At 36.8% G+C, this 19,601-nt stretch overlaps 2 protein-coding genes across 3 annotated transcripts in view; both read right to left on the bottom strand.

Annotated features, from left to right (window-relative positions):
• Positions 1–8,047, bottom strand: part of ddx10 (DEAD (Asp-Glu-Ala-Asp) box polypeptide 10) — a 41,956-nt gene extending 33,909 nt beyond the window's left edge. Inside the window, exons 1-9 of the mRNA XM_022676042.2 lie at positions 7,757–8,047; positions 6,595–6,655; positions 6,335–6,465; positions 6,087–6,245; positions 5,109–5,229; positions 4,755–4,944; positions 4,463–4,589; positions 3,355–3,517; positions 3,045–3,129 (exon numbers count right to left, since the gene is read on the bottom strand). Of these exons, the coding sequence (XP_022531763.2) occupies positions 3,045–3,129; positions 3,355–3,517; positions 4,463–4,589; positions 4,755–4,944; positions 5,109–5,229; positions 6,087–6,245; positions 6,335–6,465; positions 6,595–6,655; positions 7,757–7,933 (1,214 nt within the window). The 5' untranslated portion in view covers positions 7,934–8,047. The remainder of the gene's footprint in view (positions 1–3,044; positions 3,130–3,354; positions 3,518–4,462; positions 4,590–4,754; positions 4,945–5,108; positions 5,230–6,086; positions 6,246–6,334; positions 6,466–6,594; positions 6,656–7,756) is intronic.
• Positions 8,048–11,008: 2,961 nt separating this feature from the next.
• Positions 11,009–19,601, bottom strand: part of dixdc1b (DIX domain containing 1b) — a 38,844-nt gene continuing 30,251 nt past the window's right edge. For both annotated transcript variants that reach the window (XM_007254206.4, XM_007254204.4), the window contains 12 exons: positions 19,375–19,425; positions 19,123–19,227; positions 17,770–17,823; positions 17,546–17,638; positions 17,379–17,450; positions 17,190–17,264; positions 15,924–16,085; positions 15,744–15,810; positions 14,367–14,475; positions 13,742–13,850; positions 13,508–13,587; positions 11,009–12,130 (listed from right to left, as the gene is read on the bottom strand). In XM_007254206.4, the coding sequence (XP_007254268.2) occupies positions 12,124–12,130; positions 13,508–13,587; positions 13,742–13,850; positions 14,367–14,475; positions 15,744–15,810; positions 15,924–16,085; positions 17,190–17,264; positions 17,379–17,450; positions 17,546–17,638; positions 17,770–17,823; positions 19,123–19,227; positions 19,375–19,425 (984 nt within the window). In that variant the 3' untranslated portion in view covers positions 11,009–12,123. The remainder of the gene's footprint in view (positions 12,131–13,507; positions 13,588–13,741; positions 13,851–14,366; positions 14,476–15,743; positions 15,811–15,923; positions 16,086–17,189; positions 17,265–17,378; positions 17,451–17,545; positions 17,639–17,769; positions 17,824–19,122; positions 19,228–19,374; positions 19,426–19,601) is intronic.

Below are 19,601 nucleotides of genomic sequence, written 5' to 3'. Positions count from 1 at the left end.
AAGCCAGCGCGCTTGGAGGAAAGCGCAGCGACTCGGATCCGGTACATCAGCTCACAGACGCCTTGTGCTGCAGACATCACCATAGGAGTGATGTGGGGAGAGAGCGCCATCTACCCACCCAGAGGGAGCAGGGCCAATTTTGCTCCCTCTAACGCCGGAAACTCGATGGCAAAGTTGCATGAGCAGGGGTTCGAAACTGCAACCTCCCGCTCATAGTGGCAGCGCTTTAGACCGCTGGACCACTCGGCGCCGCTAATATAGCAACGTACTAATTTATGAAACATAGGCTGAAATAGAAAGATAGATTAATTAAATAGTTAGATAGATAAATTAAATCAGGGGTGTCCAAACTTTTTTTTGTTGGGGGCCAGAAGGAGAAATATATTTGAAGTCACGGGCCACAGACTCTATAATAAAACAAATAATGAAATATACCAATTTATATAATAAATTTTCCTGATTATTTCATTTACACACCATTTTACTTGACTAACTATCTTTATCTTATCTTTATCTTTGACAGTGTTGTGTAAACTAAGATTTTTCAAATTGATGTTTAATTTCATGATGTCTCTTAACATAAAACTCCTTAATTACGGCAACTTTTAGACTCTTTGCCCAGTTTTTCTGCGCTAGAAATGCGCACCCTCTCCGCTTTTAGACTCTTTGCCCCATTTTTCTGCGCTAGAAATGCACACTCTCTCCGCTTTTAGACTCTTTTGCCCCGTTTTTCTGCTCTAGAAATGCGCACCCTCTCTGCTTCTAGACTCTTTTGCCCGTTTTTTCTGCGCTAGAAATGCACACTCTCTCCGCTTTTAGACTCTTTTGCCCCGTTTTTCTGCGCTAGCAATGCGCACCCTCTCCGCTTTTAGACTATTTGGCCTGTTTTTCTGCGCTAGAAATGCGTGCACTCTCCGCTTTTAGACTCTTTTGCCCTGTTTTTCTGCGCTAGAAATGCGCACTCTCTCCGCTTTTAGACTCTTTTGCCCCGTTTTTCTGCGCTAGAAATGCGCACTCTCTCCGCTTTTAGACTCTTTGGCCTGTTTTTCTGCGCTAGAAATGCGCAGTCTCTTCCTCTTTGGCCCGAATCTCACATTATAAAAACCTGCTTAACAGCGGGCCAACTTTCATTCTATTTCTAAAATACCTCGCGGGCCGCTCCAAAAAAGGAAACGGGCCGCAAATGGCCCGCGGGCCGTAGTTTGGACACCCCTGAATTAAATAATTAACAGAGCAAAGTGCAATGTGCCATGACACTGATTATGAAAGTGACTGATGTGACATAGAAATATAATATAAAATATGCATCTGTAACAAACATAGTTCTAAAAAGAGAATGTGAACATGTGAATACCCAATCATCAGTAAAGTGTACTTGAATGTAAGTGATTGAAATGGTTCTTAGTTTTCTGACCCAAACATCAAAAAAAAAAAAATCTGTGGGTAGATATGCTTTAATATGCTGTGCACCTGAACTGTAAGCCACACATTTATAATATAAACAGAAATTAGACACCTATATATATAACCTTAGAAATAAATGTAATACGTACAGATGCATCTAAAAAAAAAAAATACAGTAATTCAGTTCAAATTGTGAATCTAACATATTATATAGTTGTATTACAAACAGAGTCATCTATTTTAATCATTTATGTATTGTCTTATTGATGATTATAGCTTACAGCCAATAACAACTCAATATTACATAAGTTAAATTAGGTAGTTTTGATCCTGCTGGAAAATGAAATCCGCATCTCTATAAATGTTATCAGCAGAGGGAAGCATGAAGTGCTGTAAGATTTTCTGAGAAAACACAGTGGATCAACACCTGCAGATGACATGTCTCTCCAAACCATCACTGATCATCAGTAAATTTTACATTTCATTTTGCATGAAAATCAAGGAAGCAGAGTCTGGAGGAAGAGTGGAGAGGCACACAGTACAAACTGCTTGAGGTCTAGTGGGAAATTTCCACCAATCAGTGATGGTTTGGAGAGACATGTCATCTGCTGGTGTTGATCCACTGTGTTTTATCATCAAGTCTTAAGTCAGTGCAGTGTTTTCCCCAGATTATCTTACAGCACTTCATGCTTCCCAATCAACTGACATTAAAATAAAAGGTTGGATATTTTGGGGGGGGGGTGCTTTTCCCATATATGTGACATATACATTTTTAATATTATTAATACTAGCTTTATCAAGCCACATAAAAACTCAGAGACAGTTCAGCACCAATGAAAGGCTACAGAACTATATTGCAAAATATTGTGGATCTTTTAAATATTATGTGGAAATTGCTTTCTGTAAAGCAAATAAAAGAACTCTGGCTGTGCTTTGTATGAAAGAGGATGAACACTAGCCAGCGTCTGCAGGAGTGAGTCACTATACAGAGAGTATAGTACCACACACAGACCAAATCACTGAAGCAGGACCATGAAGAGCTGAACAACACTGCCATCTACTGGAATCATCTACCACCTGTCTGTTAACACGGAGACCACTTCAGTTTCTGAATCAGTTTCTCTGATTTTGCTATGTACAGGTTTATATATGAGTAAAATAAACATGTTGTTTTATTCTATAAACTACAGACAACATTTCTCCCAAATTCCAAATAAAAATATTGTCATTTAGAGCCTTTATTTATTTGCAGAAAATGAGAAATGGCTGAAATAACAAAAAGACGCAGAGCTTTCAGACCTCAAATAAAACAAAGAAAACAAGTTCATGTTCATAAATATTTAAGAGTTCAGAAATCAATATTTGGTGGAATAACCCTCTTTTTTAATCACAGTTTTCATGCATCTTGGCATGTTCTCCTCCACCAGTCTTACACACTGCTTTTGGATAACTTTATGCCTTTACTCCTGGTGCAAAAATTCAAGCAGTTCAGTTTGGTTTGATGGCTTGTGAACATCCATCTTCCTCTTAATTATATTACAGAGGTTTTCAATTTGGTAAAATCAAGTAGAAACAATCATTAAGTGGTGTATATTTTTTTCCAGAGCTGTTTAAGTACAGTAAATCTGTATGTACAGTACCTGGCTGTCCTCCCGACTCTGTGGATGTAGGTGTTGGCATCTTCTGGACAGTCAAACTGCACAACCCAGTTCACAGCAGGGAAATCTACAAACAGAAACATTAAATATATTTATAATTTACCAATTCAAAGCATTAATTACTCTAATTCTGAATAACCTTTTTTTTTAAACTAAAGTTTTATTCTACCCAATTGTCCACCCATCTATAAGGATATATTAGGATACCAAACACTAGGAAGGTGAAGACTAGCATTCATCTTCCTTTAATAAGCATGTGTGATGTCTGACACTGATCTGGGATTTTAGGTACCTAGTCCTCGTGCAGCAATGTCTGTAGCGAAGAGCACAGCTGCCTTCTTGCGGACGAAGTCGTTGTAGACCTCAACTCTCTTCATCTGCTGCTGTTTTCCATGTAGAGCCAGAACAGAGATACCCGGCCTCAGCCGACAGAACACACGGAACAGGTACTGCACCTAGAGAGAGAGACACACACACACACACACACACAGTGTAAATCTTTCCACAACAGCTGACACAAAAAAGACTAAAGAAATCCCTGTAAAGTTTTTAGAGTTGCTAGAATATTATAAATCACACAGCTCTGGCCTGATGGGTCAAATATTCCCACCACTTTCCTCTGGCCTTGTCAGATCATTCTTAAAATAATGGTCTGTGATGTAGGCCTACATTTATGCGTTTTTTTTTTTTTTACTTTATATAAATCTATAGCGTGATAATCACAATATAGCAAAGTAACAAAAACACACTATAATGTTAAAAAATAATAATAAAATGTTAGAATCCACCCGCTTCTCCGCTTGTTCGCAGCGGCCTCTATGTGGTTAAATTAACCCTTTTAGAATTGGGCCGAACTTTTAGCAGCTGAAAATGACAAAAAGTGACCAAGTGAAAAGGCCACATTTTTTATATCAAACTATAACTCATTTATTTTAAGTCATACAGTAGTGTTTACTCAAATTTTGGAGTAAACTCTTGTGTATTACAACGCTGCTTTAATATATATATATACATATATATATATATATATATATATATATATATATATATATATATATATATATATATACATATATATAAATAATGGAACCAGGCAGCCAGGAAATTCCATGTTAAAGTTATTTTTTTACAGTATCCTTACATAAGTTTAACAAAATTAAAGGTGTTCATACACACATACATGTTACATATATATAACTTTTTATATATGAAAATCTGAAAACTGTGTGCATATTTAATCAAATGTTTCATTTTGTTAATGTTGTTTCCAGTTTTGGACAAAAATGACTATTACGGTGCATACCTAATTGGTTTTCAAAATACATACAACCTATTACAGCAAGAGAAAAACTTTGACAGATTAATTGGAAAACATACATGCAGGAGATACAAACAATTACCTCTTTACAGCAAGCAAAGAAGACAATAATCTTCTTATGCAGATGACTCCTCAAAAACGAGAAGAGCATGTTGACTTTTTGATGCAGCTCACACACCATGTAGCTCTGCTCCAGAGTAGCAGGAGTACTGCAGAGAAGACAAACAGAACATGTTCACTTCAAACATCACACAGACATCCTAAAATCATTTCCGGAGCCACTAAAACACTACACTACACAGAACAGCGACTAAAAGGAAATGCCCTCTAAATCCCCCTAAAATCTGCTGTAAACAGCAGTGTGGAGGTCTTACCTGAACTTAGCCTGCTCATGAACCCAGACATACTCCGGGTTCTTCAGGCTGAGTCTGGCCAGGTCTTTCACAGACTTGGTTTGTGTGGCGGAGAAGAGCAGCGTCTGTCTGGATTTGGGAAGATTTTCTACGATGGCATTGAGTGTGTCTGCGAAACCCATGTCCAGAATTCTGTCTGCTTCATCCAACACTGCAATTAGAAACAGATACACCCAGAATATAAATATTTAATGTACAATCAGTTAGCTTTTTTTTATTACCCAACTAAAAGGAAATCACCTGATTTGATATCTCCATTCTCATCTCTCACTTACTTGTTGACAAAACACTAAACAGGTGCATATGAGAACGTACCGAGCATGTGCAGGTCTGAGGCGTGAAAAGTGGAATTCTCGTCCATGTGCTGCAGCAGACGCCCCGGCGTGCAGATAATAATATTAGTTCGGTGGATCTTCAATAACTCATCCTTGAGGTCCTGAAACCAAGCACACAGCAAAACACTATAAATAGGGGTATGACAAGACACTAATATCACGAGACAAGACGAGATTTAAAAATAACATTTTAAAGAAAACGTCAAAAATGAAAAATGGCTTGAACACTAGAGTTTTATTTGACAAAATCATATAACGCAAACTTAACAGACTGGTTTCTCTCACATTGATTTTATTAGAAATAGAAATAAGAATAAGAATAAAAAATAAAAATAAAACTTTTCTAGGTCTTATATAGTGAAAACAATAAGTGCAAACCACAACCAGTCATATTAAGACTATGGTTTGTGTTTTTTTCTCTTAAATCTCTTGTAATTTAACTATGCATAACCATAACCAGTCATATTAAGACTATGCTTGAAGTGCAAACAGAGACAGAATTTTTTTTTAAATACAGTACAGAGCTAAAGGATTAGTACAACTGCCCATGAAACAGTCACGTGTAGGATTTACTTACAGTATTTATATATGGTTTGTTTCTTGTTGGTCACTCTGTTACCGTTTATTGTTTCCACTGGAGCCAAAATGCAGCCAGACATACAACTTAAAAGTAGCAGAAGCATCTTCTATACAAATGCCCGAATTTTCCTCTTCTGCTGAAAACTGTTCTCACTGCTCAGACACCACACTCGCTGCTATCACTACTGGGTTGCCAGATACCTCTTAAAAAAGTCCACACTAAACTGTTTTTTTCCCCCCACTCAGGTTCAAGCTTAACGAGAAATATCGCCACGTTTTAATCTTGCGAGATCTCATCACACCCCTAACTATAAACACTATATTTTATCAGGGTTCTACCATGGAAATGAATGAGCAACAATACAATGATATATCTTACTTTTCCACCAATCACGAGGCCAGCTGAGAATTCATGGTTCTTTCCCACTTTTCTCAGCACCTCGAAGGTCTGGTACGCCAGCTCTCGAGTGGGAGAGATAATAAGAGCACCAAGACCGTCCATTGCTGTCCACTGGTGGCGGTATAAACACTCCAGGACCTACAGCAAATCATCATACAACAGATTGGGATGGTGACACGGTAGCACTCAATTCTACTGTTATCTGTGCTTCTGTGGTGAATACTTACAGGAATGAGGAAGGCCAAAGTCTTCCCAGAACCAGTTTTTGCAGCACCCAGGACGTCTTTTCCCTGCAAAGCAAAGCCAATGGTCTGTTTCTGGATCTCTGTGGGTTGTCGGTACTGACCCTCAAGCAGACCTGAAGAAAACAAAACCGGCATCATTATTACGTGCTGCATTTACACCAATATAAACCAATATAAACATGCCTCATTAACTGCACTTCATTCTGTTCTATTTTAACTCAATGTAAAAGATAATACAATACCTCTTAGTGTCTTCTTTGAAAGTGGAAAGTCTGAGAACTTTATAACATCTTTTGGATTTATCTACGAGACAAAAGTGACATGTTATTTAGTTTTATGTACACATTAAATTTTTGCCTTTGCACTTTCAATTAATCTTACTTTTTAAAATGAATGTTTTGTTTCTTTTGAATATTTGATAACAGTCAATGGCATGTTTTAAATTTCTGTGACCTCAATTCACAAGGTTTTTACATACAGCACAGAAAAAGAACTGCACTAAATGAGAAGAGACGTTTTTTAATACTCTAATGATAATATTTTAATTAGACATTGACTGAAAGTTGATTCAAGCATAACATCAACGTTAATTCAATGTTGATTCAATCATAACATCAACGTTAATTCAATGTTGATTTAAACATAACATCAACGTTAACTCAATGTTGATTCAATCATAACATCAATGTTAATTTAATGTTGATTCAATCATAACATCACCGTTAATTCAATGTTGATTCAATCATAACATCAACGTAAATTCAATGTTGATTCAATCATAACATCAACGTTAATTCAATGTTGATTCAATCATAACATCAACGTAAATTCAATGTTGATTCAATCATAACATCAACGTTAATTCAATGTTGATTCAATCATAACATCAACGTAAATTCAATGTTGATTCAATCATAACATCAACGTTAATTCAATGTTGATTCAATCATAACATCAACGTAAATTCAATGTTGATTCAATCATAACATCAACGTTAATTCAATGTTGATTCAATCATAACATCAACGTTGATTCAAGGTTGATTGAACAATAACAACATCAACATTGATTCAAAGTTGATTGTAACATAACATCAACATTGATACAACGTTGATTCAAAGTTGATTCAATCATATCATTAACGTTGATTCTACCATAACATTACCGTTGATTTAACTTTGATTCAACGATGATTCAAGCATAACATCAACGTTGAATCTACGTTGATTCAAAGTTTATTCAACCATAATATCAACGCTGATTCAACCAAAACATCAACATTGATTCTCCGTCCCTTCAATCTTTATTCAACACTGATTCCAAATTGATTCAATCGTAACATCAACGTTGCAATGCCAGCTGGGAGAGTAAATGATGAGGGTTAGCTGTGAAAGCTGTACTCACCTGGTCGTATTTCGCCTGCAGTTTCTGGATGTTCTCTCTCTCTATCTCCCAGTCGCGCTTCCTCCGGGGCGGTTTTACGTGCTGCTTGGTCTTGTCATATCTCTTCTTCCACTTCTCAAAGTTCTTCACTGGACCCTGGTGGTGTTTCTTCTTCTCCTGACCCTTTTTAACCCGCATTTTCCCCTTAAAACCTTAACAACTACAACACCACTACACTGCAGAACTCAGCACACATGTGGAGCTCTCCGCCTCTTCCTCACACACAAACACGCAGCTGCGCTGAGAGCACACACCGCTCACTAGCGCCTCCTATCGAACAGGAGTAAAACAACCCTAACCCTGAACACATGCGTGCATATATATTTATAGGACATCTAAAAAAATTGAATAGCTTTGAAAAGTTACTTTATTTTATTAATTCAGTTGAAAATGTAAAACTCGTATTTATATAGATAAGCTACCCCATAGGACCACCACTGACCAGATGTTATATACGAGTGCATATCAAAAAATTAGAATATCATTGAAACGTTACATTAGTTAGTATATTATATACATTTATTAAACACAGAGTGATATATTTTAATCGTTTATTTATTTTATTGTTGATGATTATGGCTTTTAGCCAATGAATACGCAAAAACCTGTGTCTCAGAAAATTAGAATATTATATAAAGACTAATTGGTACTTTTGGAAGTGTGGGCAGTGTGCCAAGTCCTGCTGGAAAATGAAATCTACATCTCCATAAAAGTTGTCAGCAGAGGGAAGCATGAAGTACTGCAAGCTTTTTCTGAGATATTATAATACAGTAAAAAAAAGGGATCTAGAAGCACTTGAAGTACAGAGCCTAATAGCAATTTAGTCCTAATCTAGCCCAGACCAGTGACATCATCTGTAACAAATATGGCAAGAGAATTAAGCCCAGTTCATTTTTGCACTAAAGGCCCAAATATTAGTTATGTTTTACAGTGAATTTAATTTCATCCGGCCCAGATCTCCAAATGTGGCACATATTAATAATTAGATCGATGCTGCGGCCAAGCTCCACTCACAGTCTCCGCAACACATCTTCAAATCCATAGCCTTACTGTAAACATATCTAATGAAGGCTACAACCACTAAAACATTTACACATATATTCTCACTTGGATATATGAACATGAACAAAAAAAAAGACAAAAGTTCAGGCATTTAAAATTTTATTTTGTAGCTTGTCAGAAGATACATATCTCAAATATTGTATTTGTGTGCATGTGTATAATCAGACAAAAATAAATGTGTTTGCCAATCACAATTAAATCAAACTGAAGAAGGCAAACAATTTACTTAATATTTTTACACAGTAATCTCTAAATCAGTGGTTGTGTGTCTCTTCTGTGCTCTTCTCTTGTCTGCTGGTTTGTGCTACAGCTAGCTAGTTAGCACTAACACTAAGTGTTAGCTCAGAAATTTAGCAACAAACTCAACATTTCTCAATGTAAGAAATGTGCAGCTAGCTACATATGTGTTGCTTCTTTAAAACAGTTACCACGATGAATAAATATACTTCAGCTTACCTGAACAACAGCGGCTCCTTTTTAATGCTTTTTCTGAATTTCCCCTGTTCCCCTCAGTTTGTCCTTCCAGCACAGTTGGTACCTACATTATTAATGTACGGTGTGACCAGAACTATTTCACTACATGTTTGTAATTAGAAATAATGACTTAATTAAACATAACTTTAACAAATAATGTTATGTATATTTATTAGCAATAAAATTTGTCCCATCCCAATAAGTAGCTTTATCCATTTATTTCTATATTTTTGGACAAATTGTGATTGCATATACACTTGAAGATGCCAAAAAGGACACCTGGAGACGCCCAAAAGGACATTCTGAGATGCTCAAAAGAACACTCAAAGAAAGGACACTTGGAGATACCCAAAGACGCCCGGAGACGCCCAAAAGGACACTCGGAGATGCCGAAAAGGACATTGGAGATGCCCAAAAGGACACTCGGAGATGCCAAAAGGACATCTGGAGATGCCAAAAGGACATATGGAGCTGCCAAAAGGACATCTGGAGCTACCAAAAGGACATCTGGAGATGCCAAAAGGACATCTGGAGATGCCAAAAAAACATCTGGAGCTGCCAAAAGGACATCTGGAGATGCCCAAAAGGACACTCGGAGATGCTCAAATGGACACTCGGAGATGCCCAAAAGGGACACTCGGAGATGCCCAAAAGGACATCCGGAGATGCCCAAAAGGGACACTCGGAGATGCCCAAAAAAAAAAAAAAAAAAAAAAAAAAAACACTCGGAGATGCCCAAAAGGACACTCGGAGATGCCCAAAAGGACACTCGGAGATGCCCAAAAGGACACTCGGAGATGCCCAAAAGGACCCTCGGAGATGCCAAAAGAACACTCGGAGATGCCAAAAGGACACTTTGAGATGCCCAATGGACACTCTGAGTTATCCAAATGGACACTTGGAGATGCTTCATAGCCCAAAAGGACACTTGAGGACGCCCCAATACTGAGGGTTACAATCAAAATACTATTTTTTAACTCTTTGACTAACTGATTATATTCTACACATACTGTACCGATGACTTTTAGTTAAAGAATATTACATCATAACAAAGATGATGATAATCAATCTGTTTATTTGCAAAACAAATAACAATACCTCAGTCACTAGTAGGAACTGGTCTGAGGTTTTAAGCAAAATATCGAACAGTACATCAGGTCATGAGCACACACTTCATGAAAGCAAGCACTTTTTTAAGACACTGTTCTGAATTCACAGAATATCGACAAAATAAAAGCATCATAGCTGCATCTGAAAAAAAAAACTCAACATATTTAAATATATTTAAAAGAAAAAAAAGAAAAATAAAGAAGCAACATTCGTACAAATCTCATGTTCATGACCTTTCTCCAAGACAAGATACAGTACAGTCCAGGCACACTCCGGTTCTTCTCTGTAAACTCCACTGGCTGCCTTGTGCTAGTAATCACAGGCTGTGCTACAGATCTCTGCTTGCATTTATTGCTTGTCGTGAAAATGTCAAATGTGTTCAAATTTAAACTCTATTAGTGCTATTCAGTGTTGTTGAGGCCGACAAGAAACAATTATAAAAACAGCTGTATTTGATTATTCTGAAGGTTATTAATGATGTTAGTTTGGTCCTGTATGCTCACAGTGACTAGTGTATGCATTGTGGCTAATAAATAAAGCTATTTATCATTATATTTATTTTTAATAATTTATGAGAATCTGAGCCAGCACTGAATAAAGTGTTTATGAAATTAATTTATGGTCCAGACAACCCAACCTTGAGAGAGTTAACTAACAAACAGGATCATAAAAACAACAAAAACAAGATTATATGTATATATATATATATATATATATATATATATATATATATATATATATATATATATATATATATATATAGAGAGAGAGAGAGAGAGAGAGAGAGAGAGAGAGAGAGAGAGAGAGAGAAAGCAAATTTTTGTTATGGGCCTGGCCTTCACTGAAGGCATCACATACCCTCATACACACAGACACACACACAGATCTTCAAATGCTTGGATTACAGGTCCAGCTGACATCACAAGACCTCCAGTAATCCTTCAGTGCTTTAGTGCTGGAGGCAGCTGTGTGCATTTGATAACTCTTATAGTAATACTTCTACAGTGTCAATAATAATAATAATAATAATAATACGTCTGGAGAAAAAAAAAATCTCATATCAAGGCATAAGCACACTCCACCTTCCCTCCTGAAGTATTTCAAACATACACAACATTCTGCTCACTTACTCTTCACCTATAATATCACACAATCTCGGTCTAATCTCTCTTTCTACTGCAAAAAAGAAACAAAGGTCATATAGCATATCAAAACTGGCAGTTTCCACCTGTCATAAAACAGGAATCTAAGACTCTGTTGAAACTGTGAACAAAATATTCCTGTACTCACAGTGAAACACATGTTTGACACGCTGTTTCTAAAGATTCTGCTAGAAATGGATCTCTGTTCTATGGCAATCCATTTGGGAAAGGCTAAGGGTTCAGAAGTCTGTTCTGCCGATATGCTAACAGCACTGCTGAGAACACAGAGGCGACAAGGAGGGCTTTTTGACCCGCCTCCCTCGTGTCTTGCAGCCTGGTGTTCCCTCTCTCGTCCTGCTGCTGTTGGTTGAATCACACAGGAGAGATAACGGTACACTGAAGAGAGAGAGAGAGGTATTCAGCTCAGCTGCTGTACATCTGACACAAGCACAAACGTTTTGGCAGTTTGGCACAGTTCCCTCCATCTCCTTTCTTCTCCATCTAATCCCTGCATGGATGTGGGTTCCCTCAGGCATCCAGTCAGACCCTGTGAGGAGAGAATGAAAGTGTAAGCTGATGTAAATCAGAGAAAAATGTGTGCAGGGTGCAGGACAGAACACTGGTCTGCAATTAGAAGCACATTTGAGTCATTAAAAATGTCAGAGCTGAGGAAACTAAGGAAGAGTTAGACGGAGGAGTCTAATTGTGTTTTTAAAAATATCCTTAAGCCCTACCCAGACGGGAATAGTTTCTCAGGGGGTCCTGGGGTATTTTTCTTTTTTAGGAGGGGTTCTCTCTGATTTTATTCCCGTCTGGAACGACCATGTATGTGTTTTTTTCAGACGTCCAGATGCAAGAGTTTTATCACAGAGAAGAAGTTGTGAAATATTTTTCACAGATGTCCACCTATGAAACTAATCCCGTCCAGATAGGGCTTTAGATGCTGTATTTAGACAGCTAAATGTCAGTCATCCTAATGCCATAGAGTGGTGAAAAATTGGAAGCCAGAGTTTTTTTTTTTTTAATTACGCATACCAGCACCAACACTGGAGGTCGATGTACACTGGCACCTAATAAATCTGGGTACTACCAAAAAAAAAATGCAGTATTTTTATTATTACAATAAATCAAAACCAATACAATACAATAAAAATGGAGAAGGCTCTTTCATTGCAGCTTATTTACATCACATCTTGCTTGCAAGAAATTCCTTCATGGGTAATAGTTGAAGAGCAGATCATTAACTGAACTTAATAAATAACAAAATAACCAATTAAATATTAGGCTCTACATGATGTCAATACCGTAATGAACGTAAAAAAAGCAAACAGTCTGTTTTAGGGCTTTCTTTTCAGCACTTTGTTGTGCAGTGTGTTGGGTGTGCAAGGTCTTATTCACTACTATGACTACAACACTTTTTATGTATTTTATGTAGACAATTTTTACCCCTACACTGATATTAAGGAGTATAAAATCTCCAGTGACATTGGATGTGGCCTCTTGCATTATATGTGGATGTGATTTCTGCCAATTCTAGCCAAACACTGCAGGTCACGATTATTTCCACCCCATTGCACATTAACACCACTGTGGGTGCTAAAACCTTTAAAGGATGTATACACAGTACACAGGTGACACTGTGAATTGAGGATTGATAAATGCATGCACAACTTCAGATATGGAATGCTATCTTACTCTCCACCCAAAATCAGGCCTCACTCCAACTCTGATAATTCACATCGCAAAATAACACCTCACAACATATACAGGTGGGTGTGGGTGTTTCCCAGCTGTCCTGAGGTAACACTGGTTACTCGATTATGCAGCTATGCAGAACCTCTTATCTAATCTGATGTTCGTAATCTTTTGTCATAACGTAAAATGACAAAATGCATGCATATTCTTCAGATGTCTGTAAGTTTACCTGCCCTCCCCATGATCCTCCTCCACCCATGCCACAATCTTGCCCTCCCATCCTGGCACCACTGCGTCATCCTGGAACACCTAAAGGAGACAGTGAGCACTCATTCACAATTCACTCATATAGTGTAATACTGTAGCTGTTTATAATGTCATTAAGGATAATGCAGTTATACAAGACAACTTAAAACTGCTTTATCTGCAGCATCACACTTAAGTGTAATGAATATTAGCATACCTCCTCTTTCACGGTACCAAATTCAGGGTCCAGAGCTTTGAAGTGGTATCGAAAACTGCCCTCTCTGTCTATAGCCACCTTAAAGTCTCGAAGCGTAACTTCCCCTAACCTGAGAGAACAGACAACACACACCATACACACAAATTAATACAGAATAGCAAAGCCATGTTGGAACAACACACTGCAGATATGCTCATTTATGTATGCTCAATGATAAACATGGATACAGATACAGAGAGAACTTTCGTCCATATTTGTGCATGTTGTCTGTAAGCTCATAGATATTAATTGCAAGTGAAGTCAAGCCAATAATTCATAGGGTTCACTGCAAAATGTCAATATAAGTGAAGTAAATTCTCCACACATTCTGTATTCAGTATTAAATGGCCTCACAGACCATCACAGTTTAGACCACAGTTCTTTTGTATTTTTGTAGTAATAAAATCCCACATCCTAATTCACTTCTCCATTTTTCATGTTTGTTGTTGTGATAATCTTGTGACTCTGAATTGCCCTCTAGCAGGTGTGTTCCTTAATACTCATGCCAGTAACAGATACATAATTTGAAACTGACATATTCAATTTCTCACATAAAGGGAATAACCAAGATCCTTCTTTAACTGACCTCTTGGGGATGTTGATCATAAAAGGTGTGAGGGAGCGGTCTGTAAAGTAAAGGACCTTGGTGCAAGCTGAAGAGCTGAGTGCAGGGCTGCTGTGAGAGTGGGACATTTCTGCAGAAAGGCACACAGAGAACAGAGACATGTCTGTAAAATGCAGTATAAATCAATCAATCAATCAACCTTTATTTTCACAATATATTGAGGGTTACCCTCATTTACACAGGCACTGAGCATTTACAGATTAAAAGGGATTGAAAATATTAAATAATAAATTATAAATAATAAGAAAAATAAAAAATAAATAAAATAATTACAAAATTTAAACCAACATTTAATATAGATGAATAATATTAAAAAGGAAATTTTAAAAAGACCACAACAAAATTAACACAAAAAAGTAAAGAACTTAAAACGATAATAATAGTAAATGTAAAGTAAAATGATTAGAATGATAATAGATGATAATAATAAACTAAATATCAAAATAAAAACAAAATTAGAAACAAATTAGACAAATAAGTAAATCAAAATAAACAAATTTAATTAAATAATACATTTAATAAGAAAAAATAAAATTCTGAAGACAAATGGCCATTAATCTGGATCAGTTACATAAACCCTGATCAAATTCTCATCTGTCCTTGATGCAGCATTATGGTCTGCACTCCCTCTATGGTTTGGAACTAAACTTTGTGCTTTCAGCCTCCCCTTAAGTCGAACAACCTTACACACATTTCTGGACAAGCTGAGAAACACAGAACCCACTTGCTGAAAGTGAAAGAAGCATGTGGGCTGAGGTGGTGGAGTAATGGTAACAGATTTTACGCAAATATGAGAATTATGTGGGTCTTATAAGTGACGTCCTGCCTGCTTTTCTAAAGTTACATAGTGCAGTTAGTAGCTCACAAATCTCTACAGCATTAAGCAGACATTGTTCATAACCTGTGGGACTGATGCATGTTTGTAGAAGCTGACAGGTGGCTTAAATGTCTGGAAAACGAATACAGTCCAGTAATGCTACTACTAAGCTAATTGTCAACTATTTGAAGGGGAAAAGCCCAACTTCCTATAAACAACCACACAGTATAATCCCTCCTTCCAATAAACTTCACACTTTGCATAATGCAGTCAGACAAGTACTGTTTTCCTGGGAACTGTCAAAACTTATTGTCCAGTAAAACCTGACAGACATGGTCATGGAAGTGTTTGGAACCTGAATTTAATGACTTGGATGGGTGAGTGAATTACTTTTGTCAATATAGTGTATATATTTTAATCAGAGCATTTAAAATATCAAGACCACATTTTACATTATTGTTTATTTTATTAACAACAATCTTATAAATAAAATAAAAATGTATTTAATAAAAAAATCTTACTGGTGCTAGAGGGCCAGGAGTCTCTGTCTGTGTGAGGGGCCTTATGTCTTGGAGACTTCGCTCTCACCTGCAAACAGTCAGAAAAACTTTCCTCAGTTTTTTTTACAGTCTAAGGTTGAGTCATGCAACAATATGTACTCATAGGATATTGTGTATTTGTGTGTGTTTAAATATTGACACCTTTCGCTCTTGCTTGTGGTGCGAGTCCACTGCATAGAGGCGGTCCATAAGACTGGCCACGCCCTGCTCCAGCGTATCCAGGGTGTGATGCTGAGGGTCATGACCTGCAAAGCTGTTCCTCAGACTGCGTAGAGCATCTCTCACCAGCTGCAGCTCCTCTGCCTGAACCACAAAACAAGTGAGACATGATTTACCATCACAGAAAAAACCCACTCAGAGTATGTAAAGGATGTACACTAAACGTGCAAAGGTTTGTAGATACCCCTTCTAATTAATGCATTTAGCTATTTGAAGTTGCACTCCTTGCTGAGTTGTGCACAGTTGTGCAAATGCACAAACACAGCTTGTCTAGCCGATGTACAGTGCCTTGCAAAAGTCTTCGGCCCCCTTGAATTTTTCAAACTTTATGAAATTATGAATTTTTTATTTTTTTGTGAAGAATCAACTACAAGTGGGACACTATCGTGACGTGAAATTAAATTTATTGGATATTTAAAAATTTTTTTTAGAAATAAAAAACTAAAAAAAGTGGGGCGTGCAATATTATTCAACCCCTTTACAATCAGTTCAGCAAACTCACTCCAGTTCAGTAAGGATCTCTAAGATTCAGTGATGACAATGCAAAATGTTATGTTTGGTGTAAAAACAACACAGCTCATCACCCCGAACACACCATCCCCACTGTCAAACATGGTGGTGGCAGCATCATGGTTTTGGACAGGAAGGATGGTTAAAATTGATGGGAAGATGGATGGAGCCAAATGCAGGACCATTCTGGAAAAATGGACAATGGAAAATCTAATCTACAATGGAATGTTTCACAAATAAACATATCCAGGTGTTAGAATGGCCAAATCAAAGTCCAGACCTGAATCCAATCAAGTATCTGTGGAAAGAGCTGTGGAAAGGGGGCCGAATACTTCTGCAAGGCACTGTAAATAGAATAGAATTCTCTAAAGCAGATAAACATGAACCTTTTGCCACAATGTCTAATTCCAGGTGTGGGCTAGACAGGTATAAAGCCCTCTTTATTATTAATTTGTATGTTTATTGTATATTAATTATAATTAATTTATAATTAACTACATTAAGGAGATTATATTCAGCAGAGCTTGTCCTCTTATTATCTATTCTTCCTATTTAGAACAGAATTATTCAGCAATGAAATTAATACATAATAAAACCTTTAATGTTTAATTTAAAGGTCATCTCTTTGATCCTTTGAAGGCTGTACTCACAAACAGAAGAGAGAAGACACCCACTCACCCCTTTGTGTGATTGTGTCACACTGTGCTCCACGGCTGCTGGATGAGAGAAGCCATTGCTTTGAGAAACAAGAATCTGAAATAAAAAAAAATATTAATAAATAAATAAATATATAAATATATAAATTAAATCTCCTTGCACTGCACACAACTGCAGGTTTATAGGGTCTGTAAGTTGTTTTGGTGTTACCTCATCCTGCTCATGGCTCATCAGCTCCTGCAGAACCACCTGTTTGTGCTCCAACTCCCTCTGCAGTTCAGCCTAGAGATTACAGAACAGAGAGCAGTGTGAGCAGAGAAATCAGGTTCAATGCCGCTTCCTGAGTCGGCCCTGGGGACCTTCAATTAGAGCAATACCTGCTGGTTGTTGCAGTCTGTAAGCTTACGCAATGCATCATCCAGCTTGAGCTGCTGTTGCTGTAGCATGCGATCCTTCTGCCCCAACTCTTTCTGCAAAGCCAGTGTGAACACATGAATTGTTTATAAGAACAAGTCAACCATTGCATTAAGATATATGTCCTTATAAAGTACATTTAGATATAAGTTGTTTGTGTTTGCTGCAATATGAGGACCTACTCTACCTTGTATTCACTGAGAAGTCTGTTTCTTTCCTCCAGCTTCCTCTGGAGATCAGCCTGAGAAAAACACACACACACAGACAATATAATATTAGGGATGTCTTGCTTGCTTAAATAACTTGTGTTACCTAAAAAAAACAAAAAAACTCTTAATGAATGAACCAGCAATGACGTACATTACACTGTATTTATTACATTAGATTTATTAGTTGGCAGATGCATATAATTTATTGCAACTTCATTTATAATTCAATGTATTGCAAAGTATTTCACTCTTTCTGTTGCCACTAGCTTGTTTAAAAGAGACTCTTACCTGAATTTTTGTAACACAGCTTTGCGACAATACATCATATTTGCAAATTTGCAAAACACACTTGATAAATTGTGCAATTACAGTATTTGCAATGAAATGCAGTTTGGTTAATGGATGGTATCCTCAATATGCTTAAGCAAGTGTATTATTGATCCAATAAGAATATTTATTGTGATAATAAATAATAGGCAAATTCTCTAATAAATAATATTTTATTAATAACTTTTAAATCACTCATCCTATGTTTTAAGTGAAGACTGATATGGATTCATTCATTTTGTGTTTGTAGATTTATTTTCTTTTTAATAATACATTTTCATACATGTTTAAATAAAAAAAAATAACATTATCCAACATTTTTATTAACATATTTCAGGGTTCTTGCACAATTTGAAAGGTCAAATTTAATGCTTTTTAGGAACTTTTTTAAAACCTCAATAAATAAAAATTTCAGACCCAAAAATGTAGTCACAATTTCTTTGGTAGAAAATAATTTATTGTATTGGAAATTAAAACTTAACATTTCCTATTTGTTATCTTTTTTTCTAATTTGTTCCATTGTGATGCAAAACAGAGCCAACACAACATATGTAAAGTTGCTTTACATTAATCGACATAGTGAACTGCATGTGGGAACCATAAAGAATAATGAAAAATATATATATATAAATAAGCTAAAATGAAAAGCCTGTTTTAGGCCAATAAGTTGAAAAAATATGTACATATCTGTTTGCAAAACAGAAAAACAACACAAATGTTTCGGCAGGTCTTTTCCACAGTCTCTGAGGCCACTGTGTTTCCACCCTGGCATTAAATGTGCTGTTTAAAAAAATAATAGCTACAGCAAATTTACAGAAAATTTAAGACAATTTAAGACCTTAATTAGCCGGAGTTTAATTTAAAACATTTTAAGACTTTTTAAGGAACTGCAGGTACCCTGTTCTTTTGTTATTAATTTAATTTATAAAAGACTCAATTACAAGTGTACACAAAAGTAACAGCAGGTCTACATCACACGTACACCCACACACACTTCAACTCACATTTTGTCCAGCCAGTTCATCCTGGTTCATGCTGGTGCGTAGGAGTTCCTGTTTAAGCTGCAGCACGGAGGTCTCCTGAACAGCCATACGCTGCTGTAGAGCATCCTGAACACACAGCACACCATTACCATCCACCAATCAGCTCTGATACCTTCATCCATAGGTCTAAATTAACCCTTTTCAGTCTTACAGTGCACTTAATATAGCAGCTAATGAGTCTATAAAAGTGCCAATAAAACTACAGTGACTTACTTTGACTCCTTGCAGGTTACGTGCCTCCTGTTTATACTTCAACAGCTCCCTCTACAGGACAGATAGAGAACAACAGACATTCAGAACAGAAACAACAATAGCCACCACAATGGCAGAAAAGTTACACAACCAACAGAAAGAGGAAAAAGACAGAAGTAACATATTCTCACAGCTAAGATGCTCACACATATATTATGATAAAAACACAAAACAGACAAAACAGCTGA

This window comes from Astyanax mexicanus, chromosome 17 (assembly GCF_023375975.1).
Source record: "Astyanax mexicanus isolate ESR-SI-001 chromosome 17, AstMex3_surface, whole genome shotgun sequence".
NCBI classification, from domain to species: Eukaryota; Metazoa; Chordata; class Actinopteri; order Characiformes; family Acestrorhamphidae; genus Astyanax; species Astyanax mexicanus.
This window is presented reverse-complemented; position numbering and strand designations above follow the sequence as displayed.